The sequence below is a fragment of the Nycticebus coucang genome, chromosome 9 (assembly GCF_027406575.1).
Source record: "Nycticebus coucang isolate mNycCou1 chromosome 9, mNycCou1.pri, whole genome shotgun sequence".
In the NCBI taxonomy this organism is placed as follows: domain Eukaryota; kingdom Metazoa; phylum Chordata; class Mammalia; order Primates; family Lorisidae; genus Nycticebus; species Nycticebus coucang.
The window spans coordinates 119739292-119758682 of NC_069788.1; the positions used below are offsets into that span (position 1 = coordinate 119739292).

Sequence of the window (19391 nt, forward strand, 5' to 3'; positions counted from 1 at the left end):
GTGCCCCTAAGTCTTGATCAGTTTAGGGTAAATTAGCTAACACTTTAGTCTTTTGATGTTTCTAAACTTATGGGTGGCACTAAATGATCTCTGTTTAATTTCTTGCTGAGAAGGTACCATTCTTTACTGATAGAATCACTTTTCTTTTTGAAATTTGAAGTCCCTTTAATTTCCCCCATTGTCTAGGGCTCAGCATTTGGCACTCAAACCTTAAAACACAACCATTGATATATGTATAATTCTGATTAAGACAAAGTTAAATAGAGAATAGTCTGTTTAATTTTATGTATTAATCACCAGAAAGGAGAAAGTTTTTGCAGAGGTTGAGTGGAACCTGGGTGGGCAGACACAGCTTCCTGTTCTTATTCCTACTGACCTTCACACCACATTATTATGTTTGATATCATTTTTAGGAAGTCAGAAGTAAATGCCAATGTATACACACATTGTAGAACTACTGTAAATCATCTGTCCTTGGAAGTAGCTACATCTTCACAGACCTTTTTTTGTATAGGCTGTTAAGAAGGCGATGTGTCTGTGTACTATTTGGAAAAGCGTTGTTGGGTGGTAGACACCGTACTCAGACTTGCCAGGAGGTCCTAACTAACCTTTTGTCTTTCTTCAGGATTTCTTGACCCCTGAAGGAAGAAGAAGTAAAATCCAGCATGTGGATACCTTACTGAAGCACGTGAAGAAGCTTCTGCCCAAAACACACGTTAAGGAGCTGACCAGTTGGCTTACAGGTCAAGAATTAGAATTAGAAAAAATGGAGTCCATGTGCCAGTCACGAGCAAAGGAGCTCGAGGGCTGTTTGCAGCAGCTATTGAGGTAGGGAATAAAGGTGACATCTTAAATAACACATATGTTTCTTTATTTGTGCTCTGCCTCAGTACTGAGAGCGCTAGGATACATACAGCACACAAATTTCACAAATAAAGACAGGTTTGGCACTAGGAATATGAAAGTTCAAAAAAAGATAGTCCAAAAATGGTTTCTGTTCCTCTCTTCTCCTCTCCTCTCCTCTTACTCTCCCCTTTCCATCCTTTCTCTCCTTTCCCCTTCCCTTTCCCCCTCCGCTCCTTCCCCCTTTTCCCTCTTCCCTTTCCCTCTTCCCTCTTCCCCTTCTCTTTCCCCAATCCCCTTTCCTTTTTTTCTTTCTTTTCTTTCTCTGTCAACCAGGTGAAGTGCTGTGGCATCATCATAGTTCATAGCAACCTCAAACCCCTGGGTTCAAACAATCCTCCTTCCTCAGCCTCCCAAGTAGCAGGGACTATAGGCATGTACCACCACCCCTGGCTAACTTTTTCTTTTTAGTTTTAATAGAGATGGGGCCTTACTCATGCTCGGGCAGCCCTCCTAGAGTGTTAGGGTCACAGGTGTGAGCCGCCTCTATAACTGGCTATTGCCTGTTCTTTATGATGTATTTATGTGGTTTGTTGCTTTAATACTTTAGCATCCTACTATAATACAGGCTAAGTTAAGTTTTCTTTAAAAAAATAACAAGCAGGGCGGCACCTGTGGCTCAAAGGAGTAGGGCGCTGGCCCCATATGCTGGAGGTGGTGGGTTCAAACCCAGCCCTGGCCAAAACTGCAAAAAAAAAAAAAACCAAGCACATATGGTAAAAACCTGGTAGACTTACAAGACTTGTGCTGTCCTTCTCTTCAACATAAACAGTTTTTGCTTAGTTTATGTTCACTTATGTGTAATGTCCTTTTAGACTCCAGGATGACCACAGAAACCTGAGTAAGTGGTTGACTAATCAAGAAGAGAAATGGAAAGAAATGGAAGAATCAGTAGAGAAAACTGAGCTATTTTGCCAAACATTACCTAAAAAGAGGTATATCTTATTTTAAATCCGTCACCCCAGGATATGGTTTCTTCCATGGCGTCCTTACTCCTACAAACTTTCAATGATATTTGGTATTTACAGGGAACAATTTGAATCCATGGCCCAGTTGAACAATTCCTTGAAGGAATATGGGCTCAGTGATGAAGAAGTAATAATGGAATCAACACATTTGATCGATAGATACCAGACATTCCTGAGAAAATTAGAAGAAACTGAGGAAGAGGACAAGTTACCATCTGCTGAGGACCAGAGCTTTCATGATTTTGCAGATGATGTAATTCACTGGATAAAAGAGATTAAAGAGTCCCTTATGGTTTTGAATTCATCTGAAGGCAAAATGCCACTTGAAGAAAGAATCCAAAAAATAAAGGTATAACTGTGGAAACTTAAATTTCAGAGGTCAGACAAACTCTTATTTTGAAAACTACAAAGATTTGTTTCTTAGTGAGAAACGGAATCACTGTGGATGGTGGAAGAACTTCATGTCATGGAGCTTACAGTAGAGAAAGCTTTAATGTCTAGTCTCTTCCTGAGGGGACAATGAATGCCTGGTTATTGTCCATCTTCACTGAATGTAGAAGAATGGAAATAATGACAAAAGGTCAGAGCTGCATTGGGTGGGAGTTTGCTAGGGTGTAAAAAGAATATAAGTCAGTACAGCAGAATATATGAGCAATGTCAAGGGCAAGGTTGCAGAGAAATTCATCTTCACGAGGTTATTAGATACTGAATGTAGAAGGCAAGGAAGTCCCAAACCCCCTGGAGCCCACTTTTATTGTAAGAGGAGAGTCAGCAAATATCTAAATAATTAAATTCATTTTTTAACATGAAATTATTTAATTACAACAAATTAAAAAATGTAATTACTGGTTAAAAATATAGGCGACAGAAGCATATGTGCTTTAGGAGAACTGAAGCCACATTAATTAAAGTGTTGCTAGAGGAAGAAATGGTCCAGAATAGTAAACTGGAAGGGGTGGTGACAGCAAATAATTGAAATCATTTGGGATTGTATCCAAAAATTTTCCCAGAGAAAGTAAATCTTGAGTGTTTCCAAAAAGGGAATGAAGAGAACTTGATTGTCGGAGCAAAGGCAGGAAAGAGAAGAAACAGAGAACAAGCATTAATTATGTCATAGGGGAAAGGGGAGGGTTGGCATGAGGGTCACTGCGTTTTCCTGTAGGAAGCTGTTTATAAAAATTATAAAAATATCTTGTTAAGATTTTTTTTTTTTTTTGAGAGACAGGGTCTTTCTGTGTTGTCCAGGCTAGAGTACAGAGGTGTCATAGCTCATAACAACCTCAAACTTGTAGGCTCAAATGATCCTCCTTCCTCGGCCTTTCAAGTAACTTGGGCTACAGGCACCCACCATAATGCCTGGCTGATTTTTCTATTTTTTGTAGAGATGGGGTCTCACTCTTACTCAGGCTGGTCTTGAACTCCTGAGCTCAAGCGATCCACCTGCCTCCCAAAGGACTAGAATTATAGGCGTCAACCACTGCAGCTGGCTATCTTTCAAGTTCTTATTGTAACTATTCCACCTATAAATAATAGAGTGGATAGGAAGCAGGGTTTGCTAGGCTTTTGGTGGGGATGTATATAAAAAAGAAGGTGGCATATATAAAATCAAGAGGAGGGCAGGACTTCAATCAGCTCAAACTGACAAATGTTTATCAAGAACTAACCCTGTATGTTGAGGAGAGGGAGACCTTGGTCTTTGGGGCATATATAAAAATGAGTTACTTTGAAATATGTTCTGTACTTAGAACCCCAGTATAAATCTTACAAATGAAGAGATATCTTGTAATATCCCTAAGTAATGTGAATGCAATTTTAAGATCATTTTTGTTTAATTCAGGAAATCATTTTACTAAAGCCTGTAGGGGATGCTAAGATAGAAACCGTCATGCAGCAGGCTGACAGCAGCGAGTCTCTGCTGGCTCAGAAGACCCTTACTGACATCAGCAACCAGTGGGACAACACACTACAGTTAGCCAACACATACCTAAGGTAAAGGCCAGGCCGGCACCACTTCTATCAGGTCTTCTTGCACAGTGAAGCCATAACAAGTATGTTTTGTCTGCCTCCTGGGTTTGGATTTATATCTGTTGGAGACCACATGAGCAAGATCAGGGGCCTCTGCAGTGTCAGAGGCAGAAGCCAGGAGGAATAGTTCTCTAGATCAGCTAGGAAACTAAAAGCTCTGTCACAATTCTGTGCCAGTGTTTACTGTATCCAGTGCATCAGCTCCTGGGATTCCTAGTCACAAATTAACATTGTCATTCTGCTTCTGTACCAAACTCCCTCACCGCCAGACAGCCTCTGCATCTGTGTGATATCTTTACAGAATAATTAAAACTTTAAATACTTATTTTAAAAGGTTCTGAAATGTGTGATCATTGATAAATGTTGGCTGAATCCAATGGGTGTAATTTTGGTGAAAGTTTTTCATTCATATCACATCTAAATAGTTTTATTTAATGTTTGGAAATGTGAATTTTATCTTTTCCTGAGGAGGCAATCAAATCAGAACTAAATTTAGGCAATAGTAAGCATAAACTAGTTATTTGGTTAATATACAGAATACTTTTTTTAATGAAAAAGTAAAATATAGGTTAATATAATTATATACTAGATGTAGTTAAAAACTGTTGAGACTAACTTGAAATCTAAATTATTAAATATTCTCTGGTCCAATTGCAAAGAGAAAAGCATTTTTTAGTTTTGCATTTTTTTTTTTTTTTTTTTTTTGAAACAGAGCCTCAAGCTGTCGCCCTGGGTAGAGTCCCGTGGCATTACAGCTCACAGCCTCCCAAGTAGCGGGGACTACAGGCACCCGCCACAATGCCTGGCTATTTTTTGGTTGTAGCCATCATTGTTGTTTGGCGGGCCTGGGCTGGATTCAAACCCACCAGCTCAGGTGTATGTGGCTGGTGCCTTAGCCACTTGAGCCACAGGCACCAAGCTAGCATTTTTTAGTATTACCCAAATAATTTCTATCTTTATTTCTGAGCTAAACATGGTGCTACTTAGAATGTTGTTATGCTAAAAGAATCTCAGGGAATAATGTATATTAGTGTTATTTTAATGCTGTTTATTATGATGTATGTTGCATTATAATATGTAAAATTCCACTTTATTTTGCTAAATGTCATTTCGTTTATGAAATGTTTCATGACATTTAGCCATCAAGAAAAGCTTCTATTAGAAGGAGAGAAGTATTTGCAAAGTAAGGAGGATTTAAGACTGATGCTCACAGAACTAAAGAAGAAACAAGAATCGGGGTTTGCTGTGCAGCATGGTCTGCAGGAGAAGCAAGCTCAGTTAAAAATTTATAAGAAATTTCTCAAGAAAGCACAAGATTTGACATCCTTGCTAAGGGAGTTAAAATCTCAAGGAAATTATCTTTTGGAATGTACTAAAAATCCCAAATTCAGTGAAGAGCCTTGGCTGGAAATAAAGCATCTTCATGAAAGTCTTCTTCAACAACTGCAGGTGAAGTGTTCAAAATACACATTTAAATGATTGCTGTAATTATGCATAACTGCACAAGATTTGTGTATGGAACTATTTTGTTGTTGTTCTTTTGGTAAACCAAGAGCTCTCAAATTTAATTTATCATTTTTAGATGAGAATGCTAACTTTTGAGCATCAAGGGAGAAATGTAGTCAGTTTTGCGGGAGGAATCTATTATGTATTATTCGATGATGGTGTTATTTTCTCTCATCGAAATTCCTCTCTTCGCGGGTAGGATGAGTTAAGATTTTTTAGGCATTGGTATGAAGGTGACAGCATCAAAGTCACCCATCCATCCATTATCTATCTCTGGTAATAGTTTATGTCAGTTTTTCTAGATTCACCTTCTTATCAGTGACCCTCCCTCAGACCTTTCTGCGTGATTTTTAGTAAAAGAGTTAAAAATGTTAGCTTGTCATGAGGGAGTAAATTCTCTCAACAGAACTGTTTATCATTCTTTGCACACTACAAGCCATATTCAATGTAAAGATTACCTGGGTTAACAAATTCTCCTTAAACAGACAGCAGGAATTGGGCAGGGGTTAGGCGGCTGACCTACTTGGCTGTAAATTATCTAATGTAACAGTGGCTCCTCTTCTGCTCAGGTGTGGTCATTTTATTTGCTTGTACCAAAGAGAGAACCTGAAGGTGGTTTTGCTTTTCTGATAGCATTACTTTTTCCTAACACACAAGTTTGGAGTTTGATTCTTAGGATAGGAATGTGGTAGTTTGATCTCAATTGGTGTCATTTCCACGTGTGGGTACTTAGTTTCAGTGAAAAGGGATCGTGAAGGAAGCTGCTTTATCATGGATGTTTGTGATTTTATGATATAATTTGCAGCCACTTTGTTTTGTAAATATCTTGACAAATATTCTTCATGGAGGAAATGGAGGCAAAGAAGAAAGGTATTTTCAGTAAGAATCAGTTGGGGGGTAAAGTAGAGAGTTTGTAGTAAAATATCCCAAACTTTAAAATATTTGCTTAAGAATTTTGGATGATTTATAGTTATATTTCTGTTTTAAGATGAAACTTTTAAACAAGAATTTATGAATCATTTAGTTGTTTTTCAAGTGAAAAAATTTCAGAGAGAAGTACTTTGTAAATTATCAATGGCTTTATTTTTAGGATTCTGTGCAGAAACTGGAAAGTCATGTTCAAGAACACCACTCGTACCAAGTTTGTGTCACCGACCTGAACATGAACTTGGACAGTTTCTCCAAAGAACTTGTCAGTTTTTCTGATAATCCTGTGGATCAAATAGCAGTTGAGGAAAAATTGCAGAAACTACAGGTATTAAGCAATGTCTAGATGTGATCGATATTAAAAAATATTAACTACACCTTAACCAATCAGTGTCTTCTGTTAGAAATTCAAGTCCTATTTAGATCGCTCCAATAATTAAAGCTCTGGCCTGTCATAAAAAAAAAAAATAAAAAGGAACATTCTTCTTTAGTGGCCAAATCCATTTGTCATTTGAGTTGAGCAGTACTCTGACTTATGGGCCCCCAGAGACAGTTGTACCTATGACCAGCCTGTAGCTCCTGGATGTCTTTGTTTTAGAGACAACCTAGTGATTCCAGGGGATACTTGAGTGGTCAAAGGATGCACCTTGCACAACAAGATCTTGAGGATGTGTTTTAATTTAGCATTCTTCATCATGTGGATAAAAGTTGTTGATTTTTTTCCCCTCACATTCATGGAATAAATCAGAGCTCTCCACAAATTTAGGGCTTCTACGATTCTCACTCTCACCCCTACAACACCTAACCTTACCCAGTGAGGATTACTGTTGTTCACACAGCCCACATGAGCAGGCCTGAATGGTGTCCTTTAGAAGAAAACAGAATAAAGCATTTTCTGCTCCACTTCTTTCCGAGTTCCTTTACTGAAAAATTCAAGGGTGCGTCTCATTTTGTGGCATTGCTGGTGTGAACTTAGGGATCGGTTATCTCTTCCATGTAGCCTGACATTGAGATGGAGATGCCTCTTTTTTCAGTTTTTAAAGATGTTTGGAATTCCTAGATTCAAGTGATCTTCTCACTTTGACCTCCCAAAGTGCTGGGATTACAGCTGAGTTTTAAATATTAGCTTTAGGCTCAGCGCCTGTGGCTCAAGCTGCTAAGGAGCCAGCCACATACACCTGAGCTGGCAGGTTCAAATCCAGCCTGGGCTGCCAAACAACAATGACAGCTGCAACCAAAAAATAGCCAGGTGTTGTGGTGGGCGCCTGTAGTCCCAGCTGCTTGGGAGGCGGAGGCAGGAGAATTGCTTGAGCCCAGGAGTTGGAGGTTGCTGTGAGCTGTGATGCCACCGCACTCTACCCAGTGTGACAGCTTGAGGCTCTGTCTCAAATTAATAAATATTAGCTTTAGATTATTAGCACATTCTAAATGATTCTTTGATTCCTTTTAATGCTTTTCATGTAGGAGGCACTTACTATTTTGTGTTTCATTTGTACAAAAAGGCTATACTTGTACAAAATATGTATTACACAGATATCTATGGATTGCCTCGTACTGTTCCAAGAACTGTGCTATGAAAGATTCCTGCATTTCTTGTTGCAAACTTTCTAGTATCTTCAAGAATCTGTTTAAGAATTTGATCTAGAATGCTGTGTTGGTTTAAATTTTGCCCAAAGTTTCTTCTATGTGATATGAGTTGACAAGTTTATTTTGCATTTCCCACTCTGTGATTTATAAAAGTCAATTAACTCTTGTGATAACTGGAGATTCTTTTTGTAACAATCTTTTCTCTACTCTTAGGAATTAGAGAATGGATTCCATCTACATGATGGCACACTAAGAAAGATTTTTGCTTTAGCTGAATCCATCAAGCAAAATACATCTTCAGTGGGACAGAAGATTATTAAGGATGAAATAAAATCACTTAAGTGTAAACAAAAAGATTTGAAAAAAGGGCTTGAATCTGCTAAGCAGGAGACAGAAAATTATCTCAATAGCATTCTCAAATCAAAATGCTCAACAGAAAAGAAAGAAAAGTTTACTCTGCCAGGCAGAGAGAAGCAGACCACTTCTGATGTTCAGGAGTCTACTCAGGAATCAGGTGTAGTGGAAAAGTTGGACGAAGGCTGGGAAATAAACAAGGTAAGTGCTCGTGATTGCATTCTCTAAGATGTGGAGTCTAAGAATGAAGAGGTATTTGGCTCTGAAAAGAGGGTTGTGAACTAAGCATTCTGATTTCATAATTAAATCCTCAATATACTGGCTATTTGTGAAGCCCACTTGTAAAAAGAGCCCTTAGAAAACTGTCCAGGATTTCAGTGGTGAAATATTACTGTTTAGTCTGCTAAAATGTCAGTCACCAATTTAGCTTTATTATTCTCTCTCTGATATGTAATCAGATACAGTTTCATGGGTCAAGAGCACAAAGGCAAATTAGAAAAGGCAAAAGAAAAGGAAAATGTACTTTTCCCATTTTCTCAGAAAATAATCCAAGAGCCCAATTTTTTTGATTGATTTATAGTGAAGTCAGAGACTGTTGAAAGGACACTTTTGTTTCTTTATATTTCTTTCCTTTTCTTCTCACATTAACCCTCTGCTGCCAATATACTTTTAAATGTCCTTAGATCATTTAGCATAAGGAGCCTTCTATTCCCTGGGGAGAGGGAAGAATTTTTTTTTTTTCATTGTAAACAACCAAATGGGTATATTTTATTGGGGCTCTTAAAGTACTTTTCTCATATGGATTGAGTTGGAAAAGGCCCAGACAAAAAGCTACCCAGTAAACTCTATTTAAAAGGGTGTCCCTAGCAGGCAGGCTCTCACTTTCCAGGGTCCAGTGGGAGAGAATGAAGCTTAAGCCACTCACATGTGAGTTCCTGTCAGCTTTTCTGGAATGAAGAGAACAGGCACTTCTATGGTCTTCCTGGAACAGAAATACATGGAAGAGTAAAAGACCCAGACAGAATTTTCTAGAAATGTGTAAAATAAGGTTAAACGCCAACAGAACATTCCATTGGTCATGGGAAAGTCTTCTTATAAATCCCACGGGGTTGGATATTGCTAAGGAAATATGTCTTTCGAGGTGACACTGTGAAGATCGTATGTGTAAAATAAACTTTCTTAATGATATTTAAATAACAATGGATAAAGTAAAAAAGGAAAAACACCTGATTTCTATGAGAGGTCGTCTGAGAAGACGTAGTCCTAACACACGACCCTGCTTAAGGGAGCTAGTTGCCCAATAAATTTTAAACTAACTTAACAGACCCATTTTGACTGAACTCCCAAATTCAATAGAGTGCATTGAAAACTATATGAAGATCATAATCCAATAATAAAAATGTTGCTTTAATTTGTTAAGCTTTTATTTGTACCAGAATGATGGTTTATTGGTAATTTATGATATTTCATTAAAATGTATTTTTTTAATTGTCAAATGATTTTCATAAATCAGGATTAAGGAGTCTCCTAGAACCTGTTCTGGTTCAGGAGCTGTGCAAAAAGATAAAAAGTATGGATTACAGAAAACTTGACTTAATTCTCTAGCAACACTTAAAAAATTTATTTTAGGGTGGCGCCTGTGGTTCAAGGAGTAGGGCGCTGGCCCCATATACCAGAGGTGGTGGGTTCAAACCAGCCCCGGCCAAAAAAATAAAAATAAAAAACTGCAAAAAAAAGAAAAAAAAATTATTTTAGTGACATGAATATTTTACTGAAGCTGTGATTCTTATTTTCTTTACTGTAAGTACTGGCTATGTTTACTTTTATGTATTATTAGACTTTGTAACGTTACATAACATTGGACTATGTAAAGTCAATAGCAATTTTAAGGTTAAATAGCAGCTAGTGAAAAAGATCAAAGATATTCGTAGACAAATAACATACAAGCATGATGTGACAGATGCCATTAACTTAGCCTAAACAACTTCAGCAAGGTCTCAGTCTAACAAATACATACAGTGCATAAAAGCATAATTCACAGAATTTAATCTGGTAAATCTAAACCTATGTGAGAGCGAAAATAAGCACTTCAATCATTAAAAACATTTATTGAGACCTGTTTTCTGCTAGAATGCAGAGAGAGAGTTGTCACAGCTGAAAATCTAACACTAATTAAATATCTAATTAATACTGAGTTTACATATCTTTTTGACATCTAGAGGGACTTTTGTCAGATTATTTTAAAAGTCCAGAAGTTTTTAAGAATTTTTTTTTTTTTTTTTGAGACAGAGTCTTACTATGTCGCCCTCAGTAGAGTGCTGTGACTTCACAGCTCACAGCAACCTCAAACTCTTTAGGCGTAAGCGATTTTCTTGCCTCAGCCTTCCAAGTAGCTGGGACTATAGGCTCCTGCCACAACATCCGTCTATTTTATTTTTTTTTACAGTTGGAAAGCAGATTATATTTTTTGCTCCCAGTTATACAATTACATTAAAATATGGGCACAGGAAAATTTTTCCATATTGAATATCCAAACCAATTGTTTGTTCTGCAACTTTTTAAAAATAACACTCATGTATTCTTCAGTTGTTAAAGTCCAATAGGTAACTGAAGCCAAGTTTAACTATGCACCACCAACTATTCCAGAATCATAGAACTTCAAGGCCCTCCCTTATCCCCATCCCACAAAAAATAAAAGTAAAGAAAATATTCCCCTAACAACCCACAGAGCCTGCCTAACTCCTGGCGAGACATGCAAATAATATTCGCTAAAAAAATACACCTCTGCAAACTTCAAGGCATTTATCCAACATTCTCACAGGGCTTAAAGTAAAACCAAAAGATCAGAGGAGGAGTGGGGGGCGGGGAATGTTGAATGATTCTGGGTTCCCCATGATTAGTGTATCACTTTAGTCACAGAACAAAATACAGAGGTCTTTAATGTGGATTTGCCTTTCCAATGGGGCATTTGTTGCCCAAGTTGATGACAGCAGGAACTTTAGAACCACACTTGTTAAGTCTGTATTCATTAATCACTTGCATTCACACTTAAAAACAAAAACAAAAGAAAAAAAAAAAAACTATTCAGTACCGGAGATTAAATAACCATGTGAGGTCTCTTGAAATAAATTTGATTCCTTTGGTGTGTGTCACAGTTTATGGGGGCAAGACATGATTGCAAGAGGGACTTTACCTAACAATTGCAATCAGTGTAACCTGGCTTATTGTACCCTCAATGAATCCCCAACAATAAAAAAATAAAATAAAATAAAATAAAAAAAAGAAAGAAATTTGATTCCTTAAGAAGTCTAATTACGGGGTGGCGCCTGTGGCTCAGTCAGTAAGGCGCTGGCCCCATATACCGAGGGTGGCGGGTTCAAACCCGACCCTGGCTGAATTGCAACCAAAAAAAAAAAAAAAAAAAAGAAGTCTAATTACTTTCAGTTGCCTTTTTTTAAATAACTATATATATATTTGTATATATTATCCTGTGATTCTACTTATGGTTCCTCTGCTGCGTTGAAGATCTAGGAGCATAAAAGCCTGTGACCCCCATGAACGGTGGCTCTAGTGCTGCAGAAAGGTTGCAAATAGGCAGTCTGGTCCTTCATTGATCTGGACTATCCATGGTTTCATTGTAAGTGATTATCGTTTTGGGATCTTGCTTCTGCAAATTCCAAACAGATTCCATTTCTGTAGTGTGATATACAATAGCAGCCCTCAGGTCAAAAGAACCCCAGTTATCATTTCTTTCTAGGCTTCTCTGGCATTTCTGTTCTTTGTTGGTAGGAGAGGCCAGAGGATTTTGATTTTCTATCTCACAGTCCTTTGAGAGAAATACTAAAACACCTTGACTACTGGTGTCTGCCTTTTGCACGTCACCTGTATGACTGGGTTCCAAAGATAAGGCTCCACTCTCACTAGTAGTCCCAGATTTCAGAATGCTACCCAGAACTTGAGGACTAGTCCGTTTCTCCAGCTCATAAGCCTTGGGAAACACAGGATGCTCAATTCCTGAGGGGATTATTTCAGCACCCTGTGAAACCAAAGTGGCAGGATATTCTCCTTGAAATGTCAACTCCATCACTTTATGATCTGATGACTTCCCAGTAACAGTCTCAGGGCCAGCACTGGGCTCATTTATAAATGATAAACCCCACTGATTCTGGAAGATATTCCCCAGGTTTTGCTGCTCTGTCTGAGAGGGCAGATCTACTTGTGCTGTGCTCAACAGCACAGTTTGCATATTTGAAGGGTAGATGAAAAGGCTAGACTTAATTTGTTCAACAGCTGCTGAAGTTAGACTCATGTCCTGGGGACCATGGATGAGAGAGTATTAGCAGCAGTAGTTAGCAGTGCTGGCCCCTGAAGGATATACACTTGCGTCAGTCCCTGCTAAAACAGGCCCATTAGAAAAGCCGGCAGAAGTAACAGATTTCAGCGCTGACACAGGAACCTGGGATAACCGACTTGAAGATTGGGTCTGAGTTTCCCCAGTAGATGACGAAGAGGATGAAGATGAAGATGGTGACACAGAAGAGTTCTGCATGGTTTTGTTGAGGTTTTCCTTAACTTTGCTTGCATAACTTATTTTAGGAACTATTTTAGCACTGCTATTGTCCACTGGAAAAACTGGGGGTGGTTTAAATAGTGTCCATGAGTCCTCTTTGGAGGCAACAGCTGAAGCATCATCAAACTTTTTGCTGCTCGCACCAGGTTTAACATCTGAGCTTGTCTGAAGCACATCACCCACAGCAGGTTTTCCACGACTTGTGCCTCCAGGCCCAGTTTCATACTTCCAAATGGGCTTTGAACCATCTATTCAATTTCCCTTTTGTTCACTATAGTCAGGCTTGAAAGTTTCAAGTCCTTGTTTTAAGGTTGGGACACTGGATTCTTGTTGCATTATTTTGTCCTGCACTAAATTAATGGTTTTCACAACCCTTGGCACTATTGCGCCTAGCTTTTCTTTTTTTAGGAGTGGTATATCTGCTTTCAGATCCACTACCATCATTATCTGCTCCTTTACCCCTATAACCATTAGTAATATCGCCAGAATTATTCGTTACAACACCATTTGGAATTGCTGTAGTATTGGTCTTATCTATGGACTGGTTCTCTCCAGATTTATTTTCATAAGACTTCCCATTCTTTTTGTCCATACTGTTTTTCTGAATGAAATTCTTGGTTTTAATGCCTGCTTTCCCAAAGGTGCTGGCCTTTACAGTCTGTTTCAGGCTAGTATCTACAACTTCTGGTTTCCATTGAGGACCCTGGAAATAGGGCTGTTAGCTTCATCAGAATCCAGATTCTTTAACGATATTTCTCTTTCTCCAGCATTACCATTTAGTTCACCATAGCCTGTTTTCTTCTTTGGCATTTCCTGGTGCTGCTGGAGGTTGTGTTTCTGCTCATATTTCAGTGGCTTTGGCTGGGCATTGGGGCTGCCCTTGGCTCCATGCTGCAGGTATTGGTGAGGCTGCTGGTGATGATGGTGGTGGTGGTGGTTGTGGTTATGGTTGTAGAAGTAATAATGGTGGTGGTGGTGTGGCAGCTGCTGCTGCTGCTGCTGGGGGTGATGGTGCAGATGGTGGTGGCTGTGATGGTGCTGAGGCTGTGGCTGGCCGGACTTCTCCTTTGAAAGCGTCTGGGACTCCCTGGCTGAGGCTGCGGGTTGCTGTACTGTCAGAGTCTCCGTCCGTCTATTTTTTTTTTTTACAGTTGTCTTCTTGTTTAGCAGGCCCTGGCTGGGTTCGAAGCAACCAGCCTCAGCATATGTGGCTGGTGCCCTAACTACTGAGCTACGGGCGCTAAGCCAGGAAGTTTTTATTTTCTCTTACTTCATCTTGAATATACTTTATTAATCTTAGAATTTTCCGTAATGCATGATTGCAGTTTTCAAAAAATGCTATCTTTAATGCATTGCCAAGAATTTCATTTAGATAAAATTTAGGGGATATTTTTATTTAGATCTAGATCTTGGCTGACCTTCCCTTCCCTCCCCTCCCCTTTCCTCTGCTCCCCTCCTCTCCCTTTTTCTTCTTTTCCCTTTTTTTTTTTTTTTTTTGAGAGAGTCTCTTCTGTCACCCCAGCAGAAGTGCAGTGGTATCATCATACATCACTGCAACTTCAAACTCCTGAGCTCAAGTGATTCTTCTGCCTCCGCCTCCTAAGTACCTGGGACCACAGGCATGCACCACTGTGCTGGTTTATTTTTTTCTGTTTTTAGTAGAGACTGGGTCTCACTTTTTGCTCAGGCTATTCTCAAACTCCTGACCTTAAGCAATTCTCCCACCTCCGCCTCCCAGAGTGTTTGGATTATAGGTGTGAGCTACCATGCCCAGCCAAATTTTTTTTTTTTTTTTTTTGTGACTTGAACCTGCAACCCCTGGTATATGGGCCCAGTGCCCTACTCCTTGAGCCACAGACACTGCCTGCTGGGCGGCTATTTTTAATATCAGAAATATTGACAGACCTAGAGATAGGAGGGTTTGCAAACTTTAGTCTGAAGGGTGCAAGTGCTTGTGATTCAATATCATACTGCACATTTTTATAGATGTGGATTTCTTAAGAGTTTTCAAGTATAAATAGGCAGAACCACCTTCCATCTCCCCCATCCTATATAAGATAAGAGAAGTAACAAATTAGGACAAAGTGAGGACTGTCTAATCTCTTATGATTTTGGGCATCCATAAAGGGAAATGATAAAGAGGAAAAACAGGGAAATTCATACATTTCTAAGTGATTATTTTTCTAAAAATTATAATGCAACATTACAAGTTAACTGGTATTGAATGTGCTTTCCTGTCCTATGTGTCCCAAACGCCGTCCTGCATGACATAATCACTTTTTAAAACACCCTGAACTTTTGTCTGTAATTATTTTTTTTTTTTTAATTAATTAATTTTTTTTTTTGTAGAGACAGAGTCTCACTTTATGGCCCTCGGTAGAGTGCCGTGGCCTCACACAGCTCACAGCAACCTCCAACTCCTAGGCTTAGGCGATTCTCCTGCCTCAGCCTCCCGAGTAGCTGGGACTACAGGCGCCCACCACAACGCCCAGCTATTTTTTGATTGCAGTTCAGCCGGGGCCGGGTTTGAACCCACCACCCTCGGTATATGGGGCCAGTGCCCTACCGACTGAGCCACAGGCGCCGCCCTGTAATTACTTTTTTAATTTCCTTGTCATTGAGTATAATTGTTAGTCGGTATTTCTGAATTGTTTTTTGTTCTTTTCAAAAGTTCTGAGCATTTATAATTTGCTGTTTAAGAAAGCATTTGTAGATAAATCCTGGAAGGGAGAGGATCACACGTACAGGCAAAATATGCAAGGCTTCCAGTTCTGGCTAAGTGAGCAAGACCCAAGTTGGAGTCAGAACTGGAACGAGAAGGAGACTGCTGCAGCACAGTTTTCTTTCTTTCTGTCTTTCTTTCTTTCCTTTCTTCCTTCCCTTCTCTTTTGACAGTCTTCCTCTGTTGCCCAGGCTACAGTGCCATGCCGTCAGCCTAGCTCACAGCAACCTCAGACTCTTGGGCTGTGTAATTCTCTTGTCTCAGCCTCCTGAGTAGCTGGGACTATAGTACCCACCACAACACCCAGGTAGTATTTTTCTATTTTTAGTAGAGCCTGGGTCTTGCTCTTGCTCAGCTGGTCTTGAACTCCTGAGCTCAGGGATCCTCTTGCCTCAACCTCCCGAAGTGCTAGGATTACTGGCATGAGCCACTGTGCCTGGTAATTTAGTAAAAAAAAAAAAAAAAGTGGGTAGGGAGGAAGGAAAATTTATAATGGAGCACATACTTCATAGTTGGGCCGAGTGTCAACCAGTGTGTTCTACTTTGCCTTTCTGGCTAGAGGTATTTTTCATTATCCAATATTTATAACATAAGTAACTTAGAACTGTAGAATAAGTGACTTACGTAGTAGGCATGCTTTTGTCACGTGTAAGCAATTTGCCTTTCAGACTCAGTGCCTGTAGCTCAGTGGCTAGGGCACCAGCCACATGCACTGGGGCTGGTGGGTTTGAACTCAGCCTGGGGCCCGCCAAACAACGACAACTACAACAACAAAAAATAGGTGGGCGTTGTGGCGGGGCCTTGTAGTCCCTGCTACTTGGGAGGCCAACGCAAGAGAATCATTTAAGCCTAAGAGTTTGAGGTTGCTGTGAGCTGTGATACTACAGCACTCTACTGAGGTCGACATAGTAAGACTCTGTCTCAAAAAAAAAAAAAAAAAGTAAAGTGCCTTGGAGAACATGTTCAAAAGTCTTAAAATCATGGGCTGAAAAAGAGAAATATCTGTTTCTAGTCTAATATTTCAGGTGAGGAAGTTGAATGTCCAGGACATCTGGACCTAGAGCCCAGTCTGAAACTACCTCTAATATTTTCCAACGTGGATTATGTGGCTGGAAAATTGAAGTCTGAATAAGTTATAAAACTGTAGGATTAAACAAATTCAAATAGGTTTTCTTTACTTTGTGACTTTTTAATGCCTTTCATATGCTAATGAGCGGTGTGTCCTCTTGGCCTCCCGAGTTGCCATGAGTGCCTCATCCCCGTCATTCCAGCATTTGTCTCAAACTTTCCCCACTTTCTCTCATCCCCAGCTAAACCCTGTTCCTGTCATTCCTAACAGATATCTGGTCAATGACTGCTATGTTGACAGCTCCTCAGTTTCTTTTTCACTCCACTCAAAACCCCACAAATTGGTTCAGTGCCTGTGCTCAGTGGTTAGGGCGCCAGCCACATACACCGAGGCTGGCAGGTCTGAACCCAGCCTGGGCCTGCCAAACAACAAGGACAACTGCAACAAAAAAAAATAGCCTGGGTGTTGTGGGCGCCTGTAGTCCCAGCTACTTGGGAGACGGAGGCGAGAGAACCGCTTAAGCCCAAGAGTTTGAGGTTGCTGTGAGCTGTGACACCACAGTACTGTACCGAAAGCGACATAGTGAAAAAAGAAAACAAAACAAAACCCCACAAATTATTGAAAGTGGAAGACAAAGTAAACTTCTTGTATTTATTCTCTGGTTTGAGTGAATCTCTTGAATGGGCAGCGAGGATTCAGACAGACAGGGTCTCTGTTCTCATGGAGCTGCTGGTTTAGATGGGCAGACATACATAATTAACTGATTACACTTGTGAGGGCCTAATTACAGGAACTAAAGGAAGAGACCCAGTTCCATGGTGACCTTTAACCAAGGAATCTTGACCTAAACTGTAGGATCAGAGAGAGTGTCTCTCAGGGAACAGCATTTGGACTGAGCCTGACCTCATCCCCGGGAGCTACTGGAGCTCAGGGCTGGGCGTTTGATCTCTTTCCTTTTGTCATGAAGACAGCTGGAGGAGTTTCGAAGCTGATTAAGTGCACTGTGGGTGGGACATAGTCTGTGGGTGGGACATAGTGGGCAGAGGAAGAGGAAGTGGCAGAGAGGAGGCCTGAGAAGTGGTTGTGGCTGGCTGTGCCTTACTGGTCACCTTAACATTCTAGATGTTCTGTTAAGAGAAATAGGCAGCCTCTGAGACTGTGTGGGTCTGCCTCTCTGATGGTGATGTCTGCTCATGCTTACCATTGTTTTTGACTGCTCTATATGGGAATGGCTTTAGCAAATAAAGAAATGCATCCTCTAGAGCGCCTTTGTACTCTGCCCCTCTGTTGGCAGGTTATGAGTGACAGATTTGGTTTAGTTTTTTCAGTCACCCTGAGGTTGAGTGCTATGGCATCATAGCTTACAGCAACCTCTTGGTTCAAGTGATTATCTTGCCTGAGCCTCCCAAGTAGGTGGGACTACAGGTGCCTACCACAACACCTGGATATTTTTTAGAGATGGGTCTTGCTCTGGCTCAGGCTGGCCTTGAACTCCTGAGCTCAAGCAATCTGCCCACCTTGATTTAGAGTTTTTTTTTTTTGTTTGTTTGTTTTTAAGACAGAGTCTCACTTTGTCACCCTCTGTAGAATGCCATGACATTGCAGCTCCCAGCAACCTCAAATTCCTGGGCTCAAGTGATTCTCTTGCCTCAGCCTCCCAAGTAGCTGGGACTATAGGTGCCTGCCACAACGCCCAGCTATTTTTTTGTTTTAGCAGGCCTGAGCTGAGTTTGAACACACCAAGCCTGGTGCATATGGCCGGCACCCTACCCACTGAGCTATAGGCACCACCCTTGATTTAGGTTTGTGACTGGCCCGAGTTACCCCAGCCATGACCATTGACCCTGAGTGAGAAAAGGGTAATTACTAACTTGTCTCTTTCTGCTGTGCTGATAGTTTGCTGCTGGGAGGTGGGTGATGTGTGGATTGTGTTTTGTGTGGGTCTGTGGACATCTTTCAACACTGTCTTCTTGGCTTTCAAAGCCTTTGCTTCCTTCTTTGCCTGGGGCACCATCTTGTGAAAAGCTAATTGTTAAAGTAAAATGTTTACTTCATGAATTAAGGATGTAAAGGTGAAAATGACATACCCTGTCTTTCATGAGAGTCAATGATATTCTTATTCTCACCTTTTATTGTTTTCCAAACAGACTAAAATCAAAGAAAAGGTATGTGTTTGGAAAAAAAGTAATACTTAAAAAAAAAAAAATAGTTGGCATATTGACCCATGTTTTTGATAGAATGGTAATTTTTCCACTTTAAGTTTATTATTAACTTTGAAAATTTCACTTGTGCTCAGAAGCTTAATATGCACACTTTCATACACTGTTTAAAAGCCATACATTATCTCACATTTATGCTAATTATAGTTTTTTTGTCTTTTTTTAAAGAGAAATTCCAGGAGCAGTGTGGAAGGGAAGGAATCAAATGTCCAGATAAGGAGTCAAGAGGGGCCTTCCTTTGGTGATTACCATGATAGACATGGGCCTTTGAAAAGCTTCTGGGCCTTCTACACCAAAGAAAGGGCTAGAAAGCTTCTTTCTCCAACTGGAAAGAAAAGGTCTCACAAGAGAATAAAAAAGTCCAACAACAAAGAGTTATTAAGAATAAATAAGGAAATAATGAATAGCACCATCACATCAAACAAGAGAAAATGCTACACTAAGAACATGATGGGAAGCAGCAGTAGGAAAGATTTAGACCATAATGTATTTAAAATGATTAGTGATGTAAAGAAGAAATCATAGGGGAAGAACAGAGTAT

At 39.9% G+C, this 19391-nt stretch overlaps 1 protein-coding gene and 1 pseudogene across 4 annotated transcripts in view; one reads left to right on the forward strand and one right to left on the reverse strand.

Annotated features, from left to right (window-relative positions):
• The window catches only part of SYNE2 (spectrin repeat containing nuclear envelope protein 2), a 424477-nt gene that overhangs the window by 213693 nt on the left and 191393 nt on the right, over window positions 1–19391 (forward strand). For all 4 annotated transcript variants that reach the window (XM_053601260.1, XM_053601261.1, XM_053601264.1 and 1 more), the window contains exons 39-45: window positions 626–828; window positions 1719–1838; window positions 1932–2220; window positions 3709–3860; window positions 5036–5345; window positions 6493–6657; window positions 8130–8471. In XM_053601260.1, the coding sequence (XP_053457235.1) occupies window positions 626–828; window positions 1719–1838; window positions 1932–2220; window positions 3709–3860; window positions 5036–5345; window positions 6493–6657; window positions 8130–8471 (1581 nt within the window). The remainder of the gene's footprint in view (window positions 1–625; window positions 829–1718; window positions 1839–1931; window positions 2221–3708; window positions 3861–5035; window positions 5346–6492; window positions 6658–8129; window positions 8472–19391) is intronic.
• LOC128593827 (FMR1-interacting protein NUFIP2-like) lies at window positions 11869–18645 on the reverse strand (annotated as a pseudogene).